The sequence below is a fragment of the Danio aesculapii genome, chromosome 2 (assembly GCF_903798145.1).
Source record: "Danio aesculapii chromosome 2, fDanAes4.1, whole genome shotgun sequence".
In the NCBI taxonomy this organism is placed as follows: Eukaryota; Metazoa; Chordata; class Actinopteri; order Cypriniformes; family Danionidae; genus Danio; species Danio aesculapii.
This window is the reverse complement of record NC_079436.1, coordinates 47,736,391-47,759,579: the sequence shown is the minus strand read 5'-3', so window position 1 is coordinate 47,759,579 and position 23,189 is coordinate 47,736,391. Positions and strand designations below refer to the sequence as shown.

At 34.7% G+C, this 23,189-nt stretch overlaps 1 protein-coding gene across 2 annotated transcripts; it reads right to left on the bottom strand.

Annotated features, from left to right (window-relative positions):
- Positions 1-6,176: 6,176 nt before the first annotated feature.
- On the bottom strand, positions 6,177-22,736 carry dhrs12lb (dehydrogenase/reductase (SDR family) member 12-like b). 2 transcript variants are annotated; one of them, XM_056467960.1, is made up of 10 exons: positions 22,629-22,736; positions 21,898-22,031; positions 19,934-20,016; positions 17,226-17,321; positions 17,004-17,085; positions 15,033-15,094; positions 14,708-14,812; positions 9,328-9,418; positions 6,775-6,912; positions 6,180-6,693 (listed from the first exon to the last, which is right to left on the bottom strand). In XM_056467960.1, the coding sequence occupies exons 1-10, from the start codon at positions 22,682-22,684 to the stop codon at positions 6,563-6,565; spliced, it is 978 nt and encodes a 325-aa protein (XP_056323935.1). In that variant the 5' UTR covers positions 22,685-22,736; the 3' UTR covers positions 6,180-6,562. The 2 variants fall into 2 exon arrangements, with proteins under 2 accessions (XP_056323945.1, XP_056323935.1); XM_056467970.1 differs by lacking the exon at positions 14,708-14,812 and having other exon boundaries at positions 6,177-6,693; positions 22,629-22,721.
- Positions 22,737-23,189: the final 453 nt, after the last annotated feature.

The following is a 23,189-nucleotide window of genomic DNA, read 5'->3' as shown; positions in this document are numbered from 1 at the left end:
AGAAGACAACAACAGCATAGGCAACATCTAAAGTAAATATATATAAGCCACACCCAATACCTCAGACAGACGTACACTGAGAATTTAACCCAAATACAAACAGGAAGTGGATTTTCAAATTTTAATTTTAGATTATAAGGGAAAACTGTTCCTTAAAGACTTGAACAGATAAATTGTTCAACACAAAACTAGGAATCTGAGCGAACAAAATCATATGGTTAGTTTTGATTTCTTTTGTACTTTAAACAAAAGCAATCTTTCCACACTGTCCCATGCGGCCATGACTCCCAAGGCACGTGAAATAGAAAGCAGCCAAATCGCTCTGATAATTAGACGCTACATCACTATCTCCAATTTCCTGCTATTAAACCTCTAGAAAGCCAGGCTTGAATTATGTGTGGCTCTGCTCCAAACAGAATCAGATTGCTTTCAGAAATGGGCAAAGCAGACAAGGGCTGCTGCACATGCGCAGCAGGAAACGGGTTCGAAGAAAGAGTAACAACATCAGCGAGACTCCCTGATGAAATGAAGGTTAGTTCAAAAATAAAAGCAGCAGGGAGCAAAAATCCACAGCCTTGATTTCTATCTGTTTACATAGTCACAGACCAAAATATTGATCATATCAGGTCTTTTTGTGATTTATATAGCTAATCTTTTTTTTAATTAAGAGAAAAATATAAGGTAACACTTTATTTTGATGGTCCATTTGAGTATTAGTAGACTGTCTGCTTAATATCTGTTGATTACTGCTCCTTCAACAGACATTTAACTGACTATAAGAAACTTTGCAAGTACATGTCAACTTACACTAACCCCAAGCCAACAGTCTACTTATAATCTAATGAGAATTAGTTGACATGTAGATTCAATGTAACAAACCGTCAAAATAAAGTGACCAAATATAAATGTTTTTTAATTGATCAGAGCTACATGTTGATTTTAGAGTAGCTTTTGAGCCGGAAGTTGCTGCAGACTTTTATTCCAGAGTGATGTAGTTCCAACTGAAACTAAATATTGAGAAGGGGCGGGGTTTTATTTCTGTGCTCCTCTGTTTTTTCACTCAACTTCAACTAGTAGTTGGAGGGGCGTGGCTTAGCATATTTCACTCAATCTGACATTCAGTTTAATTCATGTTTATTTCTATAGCGCTTTTACAGTGTAGATTGTGTCAAAGCAGCTTAACGTAGAGGTTCTAGTAAATTGAAACCGTGTCAGTCCAGTTTTCAGAGTTGAAGTTCAAACGCTGAAGAGTAATCCATCGATGCACAGCTCCACAAGTCCCAAAACCAAGCAAGCCAGTGGCGAGAAACAAACTTCACCAATTGATGAAAGTGAAGGAAAGCAAACCTTGAGAAAAACCAGGCTCAGTTGGGCACGACCATTTCTCCTCTGGCCAAACTTCATGTGCAGAGCTGCAGTCTAGCCACTGGGGTTTGAGAACACTGGACATCCATCATGGAGAAGATGCAGGTGTGAGTAGGTCACTGGCAGGTGTTCAGGCTGGCCCACGAGATCAATGCGGAGACTCGTCTGTCACTGGGGTCTTTCAGGAATCAGTCTCATGATCTCCGCTCCTTCATGACCACCACTGCATCTGGTCACGATACGGCCTGGTCCAGGATTATAGAGACCTTATCAGAGATGGACTGCCATTCCAGAGCAGAAGCAAATGTTGCTAATGTTGTTGAGACTTTTATTTCAGTATGTTGATGTGCTTTCAACTGAAATGGAATATTGAGTAGGGGGCGGGGCTTTCTTTTTGCACATCATTCACGTTTAGCAAACTAACGCTAAGGAGTGTGTGGTTAAAATATTTTGGCTGAAATTTAACAGAGAAGGACCATCACTCCAAATGTAAATGATCAGACTTTGAAGATCACTAAATAAACGGGGATTAACTTGCACTGATTTATTGTTGACCTAAAGAGTAAAATGTGTGCTAAATTTTGATTTCACACAGACTTTAACATGGTGGGGGTGTTTTTTGGACTCAGAGGCCGCATTCTGTGTGAATGTCCCCTTAGGCCTGTCATGAAAAGAATATATTTCACTAATACAACCAGTAGATGACAGCAAGTTCCCATCTTAAAAAAGTGATTAACTGAATCATACTGAGTCATTCAAAAATGATTCATTTAAAATAGACTGTTTATTTAATCTAACAGGTGGGTGTTTAATGAAAGTATCATTTGCTTAAGTGATTTATTTTTAAAAAATAGTCGATTTCATAAAGTGTTCAGAAAGGGTGCAATAACTGCTGAATGTTTTATTACAGTATCCTGTATTATCTCAGTACTTTAATAGACCCTTTTCACATTTCCGTGTTCCTCTGTAGCGGAAGACGTCAAAGTTGGGTAAACTTGGAGCATAGTGAATGAGAGAATACAACAAATAATATTTTCACAATTCTATTTGCTGAAATAATAACAGAAAAATGCCAAGATGGTGTTATCAAGACTTTCAGAAAAAGACAAGAAAATTGTGTGAGACCGACGAGAGAATAACGTCAAACTTACTCTGAGCCCCATAGGTGCTGCATTAGAAACCCCTCGCATAGGCGGTAATTTGTTTTTTGTAATTTGACGCAAAGATGACACAATACATAACTGCAAATAAATGTTTATACATTTTTTTAAAATTCTAAATATTAAAAAACTTTCAAGGATTTAGGATTATGATGACCATTAAACGTGCAATAGCAGGCTTGTGAAAAAGGTTCATAAAGAACAAAAGTAGGTTGAAAAAAACGGACAAACTTAAGTGCTCCAAAAAAAAGAGAGAGAGAGAGAGAGACAGAGTGTTATAAATGTTTCAAGTGTGAAAAACCCTGCAAATAATAACCAAATAGGGTATATTCAGAGGGACTTCCGGTGTCCTACCTTGTCAGATTGACCTACCTTTCATTCAAATAGTAGGTAGCACATTTTGATGACGCCATATACCCATCAGATTTTGCCACCAGTCTAAATTTTAATGTGGAGTAGTGTGATATGAAGCAGTAATATCACCCTAACTTACCTAATCCTTAACCCCAACCTCAGAACCATTCAAATACAGTGTTGGTAGCATAATCTGATGGGCAGGATAAAATGTCAGGACACCGGTCAACTGTATGCCGTTACAAAATAGCCGTGTTTGAAGCCTGTTTTCTTAAAAAATCAATGATATTCACTGCCTTATTGATATACAATATAAAGTACCTTTCAGACCGGACAAAAGGCACTGCATAAAATTTCATTTTTCCACGCCATGTCTTTAAAATATGACAATGTATTTTACTCCAGTATTTCTTAAGGAGTTTTGCACTAGCCTGCTGATCCTGACAGCGCGTGAGTAGATACGGCTTTTCATCTCATTTTACATTTGAACAACTAAATGAATGCTTAAGTCTATTTAACTGATTACACTCACCGGCCACTTTATTAGGTACACCTTACTAGTACCGGGTTGGACCCCCTTTTGCCTTCAGAACTGCCTTAATCCTTCATGGCACAGATTTAACAAGGTACTGGAAATATTCCTCAGATATTTTGGTCCATATTGACATGAGAGCATCACGCAGTTGCTGCAGATATTAAAAACTAAAATGTTGTTAAGAAACATTTCTGATAGCAGGATATAACCAACACCAGTCATCACAGTAGTAAGATGATAATGTATGTTGATGTTTGTAAATGTGCGTCAGTGCCAGTGATGAATTATTTAGCAGCACCGGAAATGAAGGACTTGCATGCTCTTCACCCTGTCACAGAGACCACTCCGTTGGGAAAGACACACTGACAGGGAAATAAGGATGCTGGTGCTTGTATTTATTATCAATTAAAGAGGGAAAAAAACGCAGTTTATGAACAACTTGTTATCTAAGTTGTGTAAACTTTATATTTATGTAACGAAAGTACATCTGAAGGCTATGCAACGACCGTTGTGTCAGGATCTGTCACCAACTATACAGGATTTTTTTGTTTGTATTTTCCACGGCATTGACTGACAAAGCCAAAAGCCCATTTGTTTTTGTTTTATTATTTATGAGCATTTTGTCTTTATGGGAATGTAGCATGTAAGGTATTGGGAGAGAGATGGAAAGGGAGCGGGAAATGAACTAAACATCAACTCACAATGGACCATGTTTAATTATTTGAAATGCTGCTGGTTTTATGGTGTATTATTCACATACCTGTCAACATTGGGATGTGAAAATAAGGGATATGCCCACCATACCCCCCCCCCCCCCCCCCTCCAAAAAAAAGTCCCCTAATTACTAAATATGTTCATCTGGAGCTGTTTCATTGTAAATAAACAGTTCAATGGTCAGTAATACGTTTTATTATTTACAAAAAAAAAGATAAATAGTATACATTAGCAGCAAATTAGCAAACAGTCACAGCTTATTAAAATTAATAACTAACGTTATTATAAAGAAATAGAATCAAGGTATAAAATCTCATTAGCTGTTTCTTCACTGTATAACCTAAACATTCTGATTAAAGAGCACCGAATGAATATCATTTATTTGGATTTTTCGTTTGATTGCATTTAATAACAGAGGTCACTTTAAAAATGCACACATCTAACATTATAATGAGAGCATTCGATTACTCTCCTAACTTTTTATGCACATATAGGACGATTTTCGGTTCGGCGGTTTGAGTTACATATAGACAGGATCGACTCTTTAATGTTTATTGCCACCCTTCATAGAAAGATTAAAAATACGGGACAAATACAGGAAAATACCTTTACAGGATGATAGCGGGATAGAACTGTAAAATAGGGGAGAATCCCTGGAAAAACAGGAGGGTTGACAGGTATTATTCATTTATGTGTGTTAGTCAAAAGAGTAACTCTCAATGGTTTTCCTTCATCCAAGCTGCTTTTATTTAGACACAGACTCACTTTTCACAGTCAAAAATGGAGAAAACCACACCTTGACCTACTTTCATTTAATGTTAATTGATAAAACACACTGTAACTGTATCATATTTCTAAGGCCTCAATGAAGCATATCTAATCATGCCTTTTCTCATCTGACTGCGTTAATACCAAGCTTAATACTCAAAACTGTCTATAGACCTATATGAAAATTCAATATTGATTTATTTTTTTATTGTTGTTGTTTAAACAGCTGGTAACAAAACCTTTGCTGAGATAATCAGGCTTTTCCCCATTCGTCATTTTATTGTGTTTGCCCCACAATAAAAACCAAGATCATAAAACTAAGCACATTATTTTTGTGACATTTATTTTATATTGGAATATATAGTGACGACTGATATTATATGCCAGATCCTATTGATTATTTTTAATGAATTATTTTTGCTGTTTTGGCTTCTGAATAAAACTAGGGTGTTTTTTTTCACCATCATCCAAGTTCTTACAATATTATTAAATATTATCTTACATAAAAGCCTGATGTATTAAATACAATAATAAATCAAAACTTTAAGGTTTAATGAACTGCTCTGTTTAAAAAAGGAAAAAGATTCTTCCAAATTCCAAATAAAATAGTCATTTAGTGCACCCCCCCCCCCCAAGTAACTCCACCAAATATAACTTCTTAACTGAAGTTATAGCCTGTCGTTGGTATTGTACTAAAAATTGCAATTAAGCCTGTCATTTTATTGTTATTTTTATTGTTAAAGAGATCTGTATTCAATTCTAATTAGTAAAAATATCATTGGAGAGCTCTTTTATCCAATTCTTACTAATAAAAAAATAATAAGAGTTCTTTAATTCAATCTTTACAAGTAAAAATACAATCAGAGAGCTCTTTTATTCAATTCTTACTATTAAAATACAATAAGAGAGCTCTTTAATTCAATTCTTACTAATAAAAATACAACAAGAGAGTTCTTTAATTCAATCTTTACTAGTAAAAATACAATTAGAGAGCTCTTTTATTCAATTCTTACTAGTAAAAGACAATTAGAGAGCTCTTTTATTCAATTCTTAATAGTAAAAGACAATCAGAGAGCTCTTTTATTCAATTTTTACTAGTAAAAATGCAATTAGAGAGCTCTTTAATTCAATCTTTACTAGTAAAAACGCAACGAAAGAACTCTTATTCAATTCTTACTAGTAAAAGACAATTAGAGAGCTCTTTTATTCAATTCTTACTAGTAAAAATGCATTCAGGGAGCTCTTTAATTCAATTCTTACTAGTAAAATTGCAATTAGAGAGCTCTTTTATTCAATTCTTACTAGTAAAAAACAATTAGAGAGCTGTTTTATTCAATTCTTACTAGTAAAAGACAATTAGAAAGCTCTTATTCAATTCTTACAAGTAAAATACAATTAGAGACCTTTGTAATTAAATACTTACTAGTAAAATTACAATTAGAGAGATCTGTAATTTAAATCCTACTATAAATATATAATTTGAGAGCTCTTAAATTCAATTCTTACAATTAAAAATACAATTAGAGAGCTCTTTAATTCAGTCTTTATCAGTAAAAGTACAATTAAGCTAATTTGGCTTGCCCTAATATCATGGTTATCTGTTCCAAAACGAGTTTTATTTTAATCCTAAATATTGTAAAACATCTGACATTATCTGACATAATCTTTATATATTATCTCCCTCTGAGTGTTTGACAGATATCGCCAAAGTCTCCAAGCGTCGCATAAACGCTTTGACCTCTTTTCGAGTGCTGTGTGTCCAGGCCAGCGGCAAGTGGACAGAAACCGGCTGACGATCTGCAACAAACAAACCAGTTAGACTGAAACGCATGACGGCAAAAGTGAGTATTTTTAACCAACACACACACACACACACACCTTGGAAGAAAAGGCCACTGGGAAAGGTAATAGTGACGCGCGACATGGCTAGCCAGATCAGTGTATCTGAGCCCTGCTCCGCTGAACGCAGACGATCCCTCATGAGGTGATAAAACTGAGGCATCGCAGAGGAGACCGCTGAACACACACAGACACACACAACACAGACCATGAGGGATTAGGCTGACAGGTATGCTTCTAAAAACAGTGTTATGTAATGTTTTAACTAAAAAAAAGTACTACCTCCTCCTGTTTACCAATGGAAAATATTATATACAGTTGAAGTCAGAATTATTAGTCCCCCTGTATATTTTTCCCCCAATTTCTGTTTAAATTATAACGGAAAGAAGATTTTTTTAAACACATTTATAAATATAAATGGTTTTAATATCTAATTTTAAATAACTGATTTCCTTTATCTTTGCCATGATGACAATATTAGTGCACAATATTTTACTAGATATTTTTCAAGACACTAGTATTCAGCTTAAAGTGACATTTAAAGGCTTAACTAGGTTAAATAGGTTAACTAAGCAAGTCATTGTATATCGATGATTTCTTCTGTCGACTATCGTAAAAAATATTGCTTAAGGGGGCGAATAATATTGACCTTAAAAAGCTTTTAAAACAATTAAAAACTGCTTTTATTCTAGCCGAAATAAAATAATTAAGATTTTCTCCAGAAGAAAAAATATTATCAGACATACTGTGAAAATTTCCTTGCTCTGTTAAACATAATTTGGAAAATATTTAAGAAAGAAAAAAAAAAAGTCACAGGAGGGCGAATAATATTGACTTCAACTATACATGTTAACAGGGAAACTTGCTGTTTTTGAGAAAATTTAGACACAAAATTTACTTTCTCATTTTTTTCTTTTTTGTTCTTGTTTCGCATTGCTCTAGTTTTTTTTTTTTTTGTTGCTGCTGTTTTTGTATTAAAATGAAAAGAACGATGTAAATATGATTGTGGTGTATTATATTGTCTCGTTTTTGTTACTTCACAATAAAAAGACTACCATGCATGTGTTTATTTTATACACATAATAAATATACTATTATATTAATTTTTTAAAAATATTTTAGGGACAAAATTATTAGCCCTTTAAGCTTTTTTTTTTTTAGATCGTCCACAGAACAAACCATTGTTATACAATAACTTGCATAATTACTCTAACCTGCCTAGTTCACCTAATTAACCTAGTTAAGCCTTTAATGTCACTTAAGCTGTATAGAAGTGTCTTGAAAAATATCTAGTCAAATATTATTTACTGTCATCATGGCAAAGATAAAATAAATCAGTTATTAGAGATGAGTTATAAAACTATTATGTTTAGAAATGTGCTAAAATATCTTCTCTCCGTTAAACAGAAATTGGGGAAAAAATAAACAGGGTGGCAAATAATTCAGGGGGGCTAATAATTCTGACTTCAACTGTATATTATCTCTTTCTGAGTGTTGGACAGATATCGCCAAATCTATCACTCTGTCTGAGCTCCAGCGTTTTTCTTTGGAGCGAGGAGAACCTTACAGAAGCACAACCATCTGTGCAGCAATCCACCAATCAGGCCTGTATGGTAGAGTGGCCAGACGGAAGCCACTCCCTGCCTGGAATTTGCCAAATGTGATGAGAATCAAAATCCAAAATATCAATGGAGTTAAACTACACTGTTCCAATTTACGATGACCTTTTATGTGAAGCTGCTTTGACACAATCTACATTGTATAAGCGCTATACAAATAAAGGTGAATTGAATTGAATTGAATTGAGTGGCTTCACAACAACTCTGTAAATGTCCTTGAGTGGCCCAGCCAGAGCCCAGACCTAAATCCTATTGAACATCTCTAGAGATCTGAAAATAGCTGTACACCGTCGCTTCCACATTATCATTATGGGGCATTGTGTGTAGAATTTTGAGGAAATAAATGAATTTAATCCATTTTGGAATAAGGCTGTAACATAAAAAATGTGGTAAAAATCAAGGGCTATGAAGAGTTTCCGGATGCACTGTATTCTTATACAAACTTTGTTTTACTGAAAAGTAAAAACAAATTATAAGGAAAAAAGAATTATATATATATATATATATAAACACACACACAGTGCTCAACATTGAGTACACCTCATTTTGAAAAAGAATAAATTATATTTTTATCCAATTTTCAGTGAATATACAATATATTTCTTAACTGATAGATTTATTAAAATATCATAAGTTATCATAAGTTTTTAAGCACAAATATAATATTGTAAAGCTTCGAATAGAAATTATTAATCAAAAAGAGATTTGTGAAGGATGTACTCATATATGTAGTGCATAAATCAACACACACACACACACACACACACACACACACACACACACACACACACACACACACACACACACACAATTAAATCAAATATATTATTAAATATTAGCTAAATAGCAGCAAACATTACATCGTGACAATAAAATCTGTTAGTAAACAAAGTCATTATGCTATTATTAAAAAAATTACAGTGCCAAATGAATCAAGGATATTACACTTATTGACTTTTAAAATGAGCGATACCTGGAGTGTCGGCCCACCCAGGGTGCATCACAGAGAAGTGAATTTTAGGATACGCTTTTGCCCAGAACTCTGTCATCACTACCTGCTGCCTCTGTGGACACAAAAATGCATACACACACACGCGCACGCACACATATGACGAGTGTTTAGCAAAAGGTCATCATCATTACTGCATCTGATAGTGTTTAATGGAGACGCCACTGCTGGAACTCTGTGTCACCTGTTGCCTGGCAACAGCGGAGAGAAAGGTAACCTTCTCATCTCAGTTTAACACAGACCCTTCATGACTTTTCATGAATAACATTATTCCTTCTGTAATCTTTTTCACACATTATCCCTGCAAATTAATTCAATAAGAAAGTGTCTGCAAACACAAGCCTCATTGTAAAACTGAGGCCCTTTATAGAGCCACGCATGACTACTGTGTACTGTGTTTGAAATTATAGGTTGCATATGCGGTGGGCTTCCATTCAAAAGAACTGAAATAATCATTTGTGCTTTATTTTTATCCATCGTGAATATAACATAACATGACATTAGCGTCATAAGCATATCTGCTGCCAGCCTCTCTTGAGTTCAGTGTGTTTTGTTTCTACAGATTTTTTTCTCTTTAAATTAAGTACAGTAATATTCTACATGCTGCAGAAAAGCTTGCTTCGAGTTCGTGTGTCATTAATGGTCTTCTGAAAGCAGTTCATTAATCCTAATAAGTTTCTATTTAATATTCGATTGTTGAATTTTGAGGAGAATATTGTCATCTCATTGTCCCCACACTAAAAACAATTATTCATTCATTCCTTCATTCATTTTCCTTCAGCTTAGTCCCTTATTCATCAGGGGTCACTGCAGTAGAATGAACCGCCAACTATTCTGGTATATGTTTTACGCAGCTGCAACCCAGTACTGGGGAACACCCATACACTCTCACATTCACACACACACTCATACACTATGGCAATTTTAGTTCATCCTATTCACCTATAGCGCATGTCTTTGGACTGTGGGGGAAACCGGAGCACCCAGAGGAAACCCACGCCAACACTGGGAGAACATGCAAACTTCACACAGAAATGCCAACTGACCCAGCCAGGACCCAGCAAGCTTCTTGCTATGAGGTGACAGTGCTAACCACTGAGCCACCGTGTCACCATGAAAAGCAATTACTTAATAAAAAAAACTTTGCTTTTAAAGCAATTAGCTGACTTTACTAAAGTGACTAAACCTCTTGCCTTAAAATTAAGTAAATGAACTATGTAATGACTTGTACTTTAAATGCAATGGGTTTACTCACTTTTTTAGGTAAAGTCAACTTGTCACTTTAAATGCAGCAGGTGTACTCAATTTTTAAAGAAAAGCCAACTATACATTTTAAAGCAGAAAATATATATTCAATAAAATAGCAATAAGCCCCAAGAAGTCATTGTTTACAGTCATTTTATAACAGCTAATGGACGTTAGCTGTTATACATTCACTATAAACCACAGCTTCATGTGTTTACTCAACTTGTCACATTTAGTGCAATGGGTTTACTCACTTTTTTAAAGTAAAGTCAACTTGTCACTTTTAATGCAACAGGTTTACTCACTTTATTAAGTAAAGTCAACTTATCACTATAAATGCAATGAATTTGCTCATTTTATGTAAATTCAAATTGTCAATTTTAACGTAATAGGTTTACTCACTTTTTTAAAGTAATGTCAACTTCTCACATTTAATGCAACAGGTTTGCTCACTTTATTAAGTTAAACCAACTTGTCACTTAACACAATCGTTTTACTCACTTTTCACGTTAAGTCAACTCGTCACTTTTAACGCAACAGATTTACTCACTTCATTAAGTAAAGTCAACTTGTCACTTAACGCAACCATTTTACTAACTTTTCACGTTAAGTCAACTCGTCACTTTTAACGCAACAGGTTCACTCGCTTTATTAAATAAAGTCAACTTGTCACTTTTAACATAACGGGTTTACTCACTTTTTTACGTTAAGTCAACTTGTCACTTTTAACGCAACAGGTTTACTCACTTTATTAAATAAAGTCAACTCGTCACTTTTAAGTCAACTCGTCACTTTTAACGCAACAGGTTTACTTACTTTATTAAATAAAGTCAACTCGTCACTTTTAACGCAACAGGTTTACTCACTTTATTAAATAAAGTCAACTCGTCACTTTTAAGTCAACTCGTCACTTTTAACGCAACAGGTTTACTTACTTTATTAAATAAAGTCAACTTGTCACTTTTAACGCAACAGGTTTACTCACTTTATTAAATAAAGTCAACTCGTCACTTTTAAGTCAACTCGTCACTTTTAACGCAACAGGTTTACTTACTTTATTAAATAAAGTCAACTTGTCACTTTTAACGCAACAGGTTTACTCACTTTATTAAATAAAGTCAACTCGTCACTTTTAAGTCAACTCGTCACTTTTAATGCAACAGGTTTACTCACTTTAATGTTAAGTCAACTTGTCACTTTTAACGTAACAGGTTTACTCACTTTTTTATGTTAAGTCAACTTGTCACTTTTAACGCAACAGGTTTACTCACTTTATTAAATAAAGTCAACTCGTCACTTTTAAGTCAACTCGTCACTTTTAACGCAACAGGTTTACTCACTTTATTAAATAAAGTCAACTTGTCACTTTTAACGCAACAGGTTTACTCACTTTATTAAATAAAGTCAACTCGTCACTTTTAAGTCAACTCGTCACTTTTAACGCAACAGGTTTACTTACTTTATTAAATAAAGTCAACTTGTCACTTTTAACGCAACAGGTTTACTCACTTTATTAAATAAAGTCAACTCGTCACTTTTAAGTCAACTCGTCACTTTTAACGCAACAGGTTTACTTACTTTATTAAATAAAGTCAACTTGTCACTTTTAACGCAACAGGTTTACTCACTTTATTAAATAAAGTCAACTCGTCACTTTTAAGTCAACTCGTCACTTTTAACGCAACAGGTTTACTTACTTTATTAAATAAAGTCAACTTGTCACTTTTAACGCTACAGGTTTACTCACTTTATTAAATAAAGTCAACTCGTCACTTTTAACGCAACAGGTTTACTTACTTTATTAAATAAAGTCAACTTGTCACTTTTAACGCAACAGGTTTACTCACTTTATTAAATAAAGTCAACTCGTCACTTTTAAGTCAACTCGTCACTTTTAATGCAACAGGTTTACTCACTTTAATGTTAAGTCAACTTGTCACTTTTAACGTAACAGGTTTACTCACTTTTTTATGTTAAGTCAACTTGTCACTTTTAACGCAACAGGTTTACTCACTTTATTAAATAATGTCAACTCGTCACTTTTAAGTCAACTCGTCACTTTTAACGCAACAGGTTTACTCACTTTATTAAATAAAGTCAACTTGTCACTTTTAACGCAACAGGTTTACTCACTTTATTAAATAAAGTCAACTCGTCACTTTTAAGTCAACTCGTCACTTTTAACGCAACAGGTTTACTTACTTTATTAAATAAAGTCAACTTGTTACTTTTAACGCAACAGGTTTACTCACTTTATTAAATAAAGTCAACTCGTCACTTTTAAGTCAACTCGTCACTTTTAACGCAACAGGTTTACTCACTTTATTAAATAAAGTCAACTCGTCACTTTTAACGCAACAGGTTTACTTACTTTATTAAATAAAGTCAACTTGTTACTTTTAACGCAACAGGTTTACTCACTTTATTAAATAAAGTCAACTCGTCACTTTTAAGTCAACTCGTCACTTTTAACGCAACAGGTTTACTCACTTTATTAAATAAAGTCAACTCGTCACTTTTAAGTCAACTCGTCACTTTTAACGCAACAGGTTTACTTACTTTATTAAATAAAGTCAACTTGTCACTTTTAATGCAACAGGTTTACTCACTTTATTAAATAAAGTCAACTCGTCACTTTTAAGTCAACTCGTCACTTTTAACGCAACAGGTTTACTTACTTTATTAAATAAAGTCAACTTGTCACTTTTAACGCAACAGGTTTACTCACTTTATTAAATAAAGTCAACTCGTCACTTTTAATGCAACAGGTTTACTCACTTTAATGTTAAGTCAACTTGTCACTTTTAACGTAACAGGTTTACTCACTTTTTTATGTTAAGTCAACTTGTCACTTTTAACGCAACAGGTTTACTCACTTTATTAAATAAAGTCAACTCGTCACTTTTAAGTCAACTCGTCACTTTTAACGCAACAGGTTTACTCACTTTATTAAATAAAGTCAACTTGTCACTTTTAACGCAACAGGTTTACTCACTTTATTAAATAAAGTCAACTCGTCACTTTTAACGCAACAGGTTTACTCACTTTATTAAATAAAGTCAACTCGTCACTTTTAAGTCAACTCGTCACTTTTAACGCAACAGGTTTACTTACTTTATTAAATAAAGTCAACTCGTCACTTTTAAGTCAACTCGTCACTTTTAACGCAACCGGTTTACTCACTTTAATGTTAAGTCAACTTGTCACTTTTAACGTAACAGGTTTACTCACTTTTTTATGTTAAGTCAACTTGTCACTTTTAACGCAACAGGTTTACTCACTTTATTAAATAAAGTCAACTCGTCACTTTTAACGCAACGGGTTTACTCACTTTTTTAAGTAAATTAACTATCGCTTTTTACAATTCAGTTTATAAAAACACTTCACTGATTGATTACTCCTATAATTCATGCAAAGCCTCATGATTTGTGGGAAAATGGTGGATAAACTCGTTCTTGGTGAGTCGTTGGATATACCATTGCCATTTTCCATTTTGTGCCGTTTTTGGCTTGCATTGCTGTTTGCTCCTGTGTTTTCATTCATTAATTTTCTTTTCGGCTTACTCCATTTATAAATCTCGGGTTGTCACAGTGGAATGAACCGCCAACTTATCCAGCACATGTTTTACACAGTGTATGCCCTTCCAGCCACAACTCAAAACTGGGAAACACCCGCACACTCTAGCACACACTTACATACACTATGACCAATTTAGCTTATTCAATTCACCTATACCGCATGTCTTTGGACTGTGGGGGAACCTGGAGCACCCGGTGGAAACCCACACGAACACGGGGAGAACATGCAAACTCCACACAGAAATGCCAACTGACCCAGCCAGGGCTCGAACCAACGACTTTCTTGCTGTGAGGCGGTTGTGCTACCCACTGCGCCACCGTGCTGCCTCTTGTGTTTTCTATTTATTAAAAGTACTTGCTACACATGGATCTGCCTATCTTCTCATCCCACCCTCACCCACGTTAGAACTGACCATAAAGTATGCAGCAGCGAGTCTTCACAGTGAGCAATTAAAAATAATGACGATATACATACAAAGCACAAAATAACAAGTTTATCCAGCAAATTGCTACTAAAATACCTTGTTCTGTGCATATACCATGGTAGCATCAAACTGAGCTCTCTCCATCTGCAGATCATCTGGGTTTAGTTTTTGTACCAGCATCCCTCCTGATGACACTGTGATCTACCAGACAAATTATTATCATCATAACACATTATATTACAAAATATACCACAACATCAGAGAGAAACAGCAGCCTCTGTGGATCTGCACCCATATAAACACATCTATCTTTGCTCTTGTCGAAAACACAATAAATGCGTCGTCACATATGCGATGTGAAAGAATGCCAAATCATTTTTAATAAATCAAGTCATTCAAATCAGTGTAATTTCACACTCACAACTCGGGGGTCCCTGCTCTTCTCCAGCAATGGGATCAGACATTTAGTCAGAATGTAAACACCTGCAGTGGACAAAACAAACAAATACTAACATGCAAAACCCACTGCTTTTAAGGCAATTAGCTGACTTTAACTAAAAGGTGATTAAACCTCCTGCCTTAATATTAAGTAAATGAACTATGTAATGAACTGTACATTAAATGCAATGGGTTTACTAACTTTTAAAAGTAAAGTCAACTTGTCACTTTAAACGCAGCAGGTTTACTCACTTTTTAAAGAAAAGCCAACTATACATTTTAAAGCAGAATATATATATTCAATAAAATAGCAATAAGCCCCAAGAAGTCATTGTTTACAGTCATTTTATAACAGCTAATGGATGTTAGCTGTTATAAATTCACCATAAACCACAGCTTCATGTGGTTTATTGCTTTTATAAAATGTTAATTCCAAATAAGCGACAGTCACCGGTATATGTTTATAGAATATTTTGCAACAGCTTTGAACGCAGCTCAACCAATCAGAATCAAGGACCAGAACTACCTGTTTTATAAAATAAGATTATTCACTATCATTCAAAATGCATTAAAAACATTAGAAGTTGCTCAGCAAAGACTTATTAAACTTGTTTAAAATGTTGCATTAGCAACATTTTGAGAGCATTAAAGACTGGATAACTTTGAACAAATGGAAAGAACCTTGCCAGTATATTCTTAGAACATTTCCTGCAAGCTGGCATCTAACCAAGGGTATTGGTTGCAAAGTTTTTCTCTGTTCAACAGAGTTCATTTCCCTCAACACAAGATAAGGTGTAATTGTTATGAAACCCCCTTAGCGGTTATTAATTCACTGTAAATCCCAGCTTTAGTGGGGTATATTGCTTTTATAAAACTGTATATAATTCCATAAAAGGAGTAAAGTTTTTGATAGTGGCACGGTTACCAAGTAATAGATACAAGTGATACGTAGGATTGTAGAGTATTTTACAACCGCTTTGAACATTGCTTTAGAATCAGAATTATTTGTTTTATTAAAAAAAAATAGACTAGCATTCAAAAACCTGACTTAAAATCTTCTATTAACAACATTTTCAGAACATTATTAAAAACCAAGTAACTTTGGACAGATGTTCTACTAATGTTATTACAACCCCAAATCAAAAAAGGTCAGGACAGTATGAAAAACGCAAATAAAGTAGCCATTTCTAAATTGTTTCTGGACACCGTTAACATAGGGCCTCCTTTTGGCACAGTACAGTTTTAACTGGCATTTGTGGAAGCAACTACGTATTGTGGTACTTGACAAAGGTTTGCCAAAGTAGTCCTGAGCCCATGTGGTGATTTCGCTTATAGATGAATGAAGACTCTTGATGCAGTGCTGCCTGAGGGATCAGAGATGACAGTTGTTCAGCTTAGCTTGCACCCTTCTCCTTTAAGCAATGAATTCCTCCAGATTCCTTGAATCTTTCAGTGATGTTATACACTGTTGAAGGTGAAATATTCAAATATCTTCCCATCTTTCTTTGAGAAGCACTGTTTTTAAACATTTCAATCATTTTCTCATGTATTTGTTGGGAAACTGGCGATCATCGGCCCATCTTTGCTCCTAAAGGACTAGACCTTTCATGGATGCTGCTTTTGTACCATATCAAAATTACAATCACCTGTTGACATCACCTGTTTCAAATCACTTCATTATTTAACTAATTTACTTAAATACTAGCTCAAAATGGCTCCTGTCCCAACTTTTTGGGGAATCGGTTGCAGATCTGAATGACAGGAAATAATGTATAAATACAAATGAATATTGTCTGCAATGAAATACAAGTCAAATTAAATTTGGAAATCACTACTTTCTTTTTTATTTGCATTTTCCATACTGTTTCAACACTTTCTGATCACTTTGTGATTTGGGGTTGTAGAAGTACATTTATTAAAACCTTGGCAGAACATTCTAAGAACTTTCACTTACCAAGTGTATTGGTCGCAAAGTTCTTCTCCAGTCCGTCAGAGTTAATTTCCCTCTGGTTCACCATACATCCAGCATTATTGATCTGATGGGGATTAATGTGAGAGACAGAGCAGAGGATATTTCTCCATCTGTTCTGCACCTGTAACCTTTATATATATTTTGTTTTTCAATATACTGAGGTATGATGGGAATCTTCAAAAGCAGCTCTCTTGATACTCATACCAAAACATTGAGAGACGTGTGCTCCTTCTTAAAGGCCTCAGCAAACTCCCACACCTTTCTGGACTCAGAGAGATCCAACACGTGGACAAAAACCATCTGTGGTACAGCAGAAATATGAGCAGAGGAAGATCATCATTCAGAAGAAAATACAACAGTATAAGCAGTGAGTCTGTTTTTTTTTTTTTGCATTCACCAATGTTTCTGTTTGAGCATGAAAATTTGCAAATTTAACATCTTTAAATATTAGATTAGATTAGATTAGATTAGATTAGATTAGATTAGATTAGATTAGATTAGATTAGATTAGATTAGATAAGATTAGATTAGATTAGATTCAACTTTATTGTCATTACACATGTACAAGTACAAGGCAACGAAATGCAGTTTAGGTCTAACCAGCAGTGCAATAGCAGCAAGTGCAGGATACAGGTATAAGTTATAAAGTGCAGTTATAGAAAAACTATGGTAATATTTACAGATGGATGTACTATGAATATTATATACAGGTTGTATTAGCTATGAACAGATTTACAATAAATGAATATATGTACAGGATGCTATTAATAATCAGGAATGTGCAGATAAATAAACAATTACAAATGTCCATGTGCAGTGGGTATGTACAGTTCAAATAAATGAATCAGTGCAATGAATATGTGCAAACTTTAAATGTGCAAATGTTAAATAGTGCAGTGATTGTGAGGAGTATAAGTTAGAGGAGTGTGGGGGGTGTATTGGGGGGGGGGGTGGTGTACGATGTAAAGGCACTGCTGTTCTGCACGAACAGACCCGAAATGAGCAGGAATAATACTGCAAAATTGCAGAAACTGGAGAGACGCTGACCCTCGCGATATGAACGCGCCGCCATCTAGTCTCATGGTGTAAATATATAATATATGTGGTCATATATGGGCATATTTGTCATTTTAATGGTTGAAAAAATATATAAGCTGACATTTGAAGTCAGAATTATTAGCCCCCCCTTTTAATTTTTTTTTAATATTTCCTAAATGATGTTTAAGAGAACAAGGACATGTTCACAGTATGTCTGATAATATTTTTTCTTCTAGAGAAAGTCTTATTTGTTTTATTTCGGCTAGAATAAAAGCAGTTTTATTTTTTAAAAGCCATTTTAAGGTGAAATTATTAGCCCCTTTAAGCTATATTTTTTTCGATAGTCTACAGAACAAACCATGATTATACAATGACTTGCCTAATTACCCTAACCTGCCTAGTTAACCTAATTAACCTAGTGAAGCCTTTAAATGTCATTGTAAGCTGTATAGAAGTGTCTTGAAAAATATCTAGTCAAATATTATTTACTGTCATCATGGCAAAGATAAAATAAATCAGTTATTAGAAATGAGTTATTAAAACTATTATGTTTAGAAATGTGTTGAAATTGGGGAAAAAATAAACAGGGGGGCTAATAATTAAGAGGGTCTAATAATTCTGACTTCAACTGTAAATATATCTACGATCAGTAGTTTTCGGTGGTCAGTATGCAAATTTATTTTAATATTTTTTAATATTTTTATTATGAAAATGATCATTCTACACCGCTTTCCTATATCGTTGAATAAGTGATCGCACAAGGATGTATTATCATCCCTCCCTGTTAAATTTGATCTAATCCATGTCCTGAAACACACCTCCTCTCCTGCTTTCACTTCTAATTCTAATGGAGGGAGCGATTCGTTTGTGAATAAATCTTGAATGTCTTGTGTGAGCCATCAGTATTCCTGCATCTCAATGTGCACATCCATCTTTCTGATCTAGTTGGTACAGTATATAACATTTGTAATAGTCAATAATTTAGAGTGGACAGTATACACATTGAGGTGCAGACACTGTTATGTTATCAGGCACCCTTATAAGTTACTTTAAAAACTAGCCGTTACATTACTTAGCCGTTTCTGGCACTGCAGCATCTTGTTGTCATATTTAATTTACATTGCTTGCTGATTTTATTCAACAAAACTAGCATAAGCCTAGAATTTAGTGCGAGTTGGTGCTACTTTGCCTTATGGTCAGTGCAGTAAGACTGTATTATCGTCAATAACGTTGAGCACAAAAGTTCATAACATACAAAAACTTAAATTAAATTTTAACTATGAAATGTAATGAATTTTGTCCTCGGAGCACTGTACAAATGTGGCGGTGGTATTGACGCATGCTCAGGGTCCGTATGTGAAATCTAGTATATATATGTGAGCTGTAAAGGCTCTGCTCTTATTTGCCCCTCCAAGTGGTGCTCACTGCAGAGACACTTGGGCAGAGCTGATCTCCAGCAAGGGGGAGCTTGAGCTACAGCTCCTCCTTCCTTGCACTTCTTCTACGAGTGATGTCACTGGGGGTTGGGGTTAGGGGTGGGTGTACGCATTAAAACAGCTTATAGGAGGAGGAGCTCAAGCTCAAGCTCCCCCTCGCTGGAGCTCAAGTGGCTCTGCAGTGAGCAGTGTCTCCTCCTTTGCAAAGGAGGCGAGGAGCAGGAGCTCATTTACATTTAAAGAGACACACATGAGAAAAAAAGTTTTTTTGCATTTCAACCAAAAAGGGTCTTATACAAAATGGTGTATTTAATGATCTTTTTGTGCATCATTGTGCAGTTTTGAGCTGAAATTTTACTTGGAGATATCTGAGACTTACATTCCATCTTATAAAATAGGAGCCTTTAAGCTTCGTCAGCAGTAATTAAGGATACTCACAGTATTTCCACTCGCTGAGATGATTTCTTCTCTGGCTTTTTCAGCCCTCTCTTTGTTTCGGCAGACAATATGTACAGTGCCACCTTGGGAAAAAAAAAATCATATAGGTTGTTGAGAAGAGGTCAGATTTTTACATTTTAAGGGATTACCTATCGTTTATTACAACATGCTAAATCAGAACAATCATCAGAACAAATGTAAATGCACCATACAATGCAACTATTATAAACAATTTATTTCACATCAGCAAAACCATTCACATTATATCCAGAAAAAGAAAAAATCTAGTTTTTGTTGTTATTATTCACTTTCTAAATAACAAAAACCCCCAAAGGAATACAAATAGCTCAGTTTCGCAATAGGAAACTATGCACAGTTTACTTAATAGTGCACTGTAGACATGTCTGCTTTCCAACTGGGGTAAAAATATTAAAATCCAGATCAGCAACTTATTTTTATTAAGTTAAAACTATTAAATTCGTAAAATGTCACAATAAATATATGCAAAATGCAATTCTTTTAAAATTAACACATCCCATGGACATTACATATTCATGCCAACACCCGACATGACACACTGATTAAAACTATGTTTACAGAAACATTGTCCTCTGTCCCTTGTTTTGTTTCTTCCTTTGAGGCAGGGGTTGTAACATAGCCAACCTTTCTGAGTATGAGTACTTTCTCATACGCACTTGTACACAGAACCTTATATCAATATACTGCTTATATCAAACCTGTATATTTATAACAATCTGCACATACAACTCAACATCCAGGTTTCTTGACTAACCGCATCTGTTTAATGTCTATCATCTCTTTTTTTTCATATTTATTTTGTGTTGTCACTTGTCACTTTATGTACACTGGAAGCTTCTGTAGCCAAAACAAATTCCTTGTGTGTGTGAAGCACAGTTGGCAATAAAACTGATTCTTATTCTGATTCAGAACCTGATTTCATCAAATAGGAAATGTTCCTGGATTAAAATCGATGTTGATCCTGGAACAACATTCCTATCAGCCAATCAGAATTAAGGGATAGGTTTATGCACTTCTACATGATTGCTATCCAACTATTATTCCCCTCTGATTTTGGGAATATTTTACAGTTATGGTTGGGTTTAGGGGTAGGGAGTATGTATGGGTTACATTTTCCTACAAAAATGATGTTCCGGGATCAACATAGATGTCAATCCAGGATTGCATCGTACTTGGGAAAATCATGACATGCTGTAACATATTGGGGGGCTCGTCCGGAATTTGAACCTGGGATCTCTTACAATTTACATATTTACAAATTCACTTATAAAAAGCACCTTGGAGTAGCATGCTTATGTAGTGTAATAAATAAAAAATGGCAGTAATTTAGTACATTTTATTCCATATATTCTCTTAATGTATCACAATAACATCTGGTGCCATCAGTGAACTACGTGGTTTGAAAAATAATATGCTGTAAACCTCATAATGTGTTTATATGACTGGAATCCCAGCTAACAGGGAACATTCTCGTAACTTTGGCTAAAGGTTTTCTCAAAGTTATCAAAAAACATTCTTGTATAATGTTTGTAGAACTTTCCTTAACATTATTTGCAATTAATAAGCGTTCTAAAAATGGGGAACATTTTAAAAACGTTACCATAACCTTTTTATAACTTAATTCAATAACTTAACTTAATGGGAACGTTAGGAAAATGTTCTTAGAACATAAATACAATGGGGAATGAAACGTTTTAATAACATTCTAACGTTATCAAAACATTAATATAACAAGAGAATGAAATGTTCTAAAAATGTTTTTAAGAACTTTCTTACAACCAAACAATAGCATTATTACAACATCAAAAATTAATATTAATAATTTTTAAACAAAAAATTTAATATTATAAGCATTTTATAATATAAACATTTAATGGGAACGTTTTTATAACATAAGATTGTTAGCTGCAAAGTTAGCTGGAAACCTTTTTTAGCTATGGCCATGGCTGTGGCCTTCCCAATTCCACTGTTTGCTCCGGTGATCATGAAGGAACGTCCCACCATGGACACATCCAGATCCTTCGCAGCAAAGCTCTTAGAGGCATTCTCAAATCCAGACCTGCACAAAACATTCAGCAAATGAGCCTCATGAGATAGGCTACACAGCCAGCACGAAACCTCAAGAACTGTATTGTTATTCTTAAAAGTCTGTGTTTTAACACAATTCTTGAATTGTTATGTGACCTCAGCGGATCTGAGACAGTGTTGGTTAGCCCTGATCAGGGGCCAATGGAGCTTCTGTGTGGGATGACAGGGCACTTGAGAGAGCGCAGGGGCCTCAATAGGGCCTATTGTGATGCAATGATGACTGACCTTAAACTGAGGGCTTAGATGAATAAATGTCATAGGAGATGACTTGGGGAACTACAAAAACAACATTTGTGCAAGAAACACCACAATTGTCTTGCATTTATAGGGCACATATTGTGATCTGCAATATGATCAAGCCAGATTACGTTTGTGTAAAATGAAGTAATTATTATAGCAATGAAAACCATCACATTCCACTCGTATAAACAACATATAAAACACACTGCCCACAATACAAAAGAGCAACAAATTTCTCAGACTCAAAAAAAAATGAAAGTAACAAGAATCTTAAAGACAGCACCAATGCAATAAACTCAGAAACAAAAACAACAAAGAGAAGTTTTACCTTGTATACTCCCTCATTCCCTTGATAAACCACAGTATATTCCTGTAGAGAGACATTTGTTGTACCGCTGTTTCTTCTAAGCTGGACTGAAGTGATGTGACAGCTGACAGGCGCATGTGACTGAAGCCCCGCAGAACGCCTTCTAGTGGCAGACCAAATATAATCAATTACACACCAACTGGGTGGTGCTAATAAATTAGCTTTTCTCAATCGCTTTGGTGCATTTCTCACAACACTATTTACGTTTGCACAACAAGTAATGCATTTCTTAAAACAATAAGTCATTTGAGAACATTTGTTTCTCATTCCTTCCAACAAATTGCAAATGCTTTTGGACATGCATTGGCTGCTTTCATACAACTCTCTGCTGTTTTATAACATTATCATTTGCTTATGTCATGTCAGTCAAAATTAACTAAACTTGTAAATGCTGAATAGTCATTCCATATAAAACTAATAGTCCTCATTTCATTACTCGAGTGATTACGTACAAAAATGTTGAACTAGTTGTCAAAATCTGTCAAGCTAATTTTATCAAAAAATGTAATCTTTTTTTTCTGA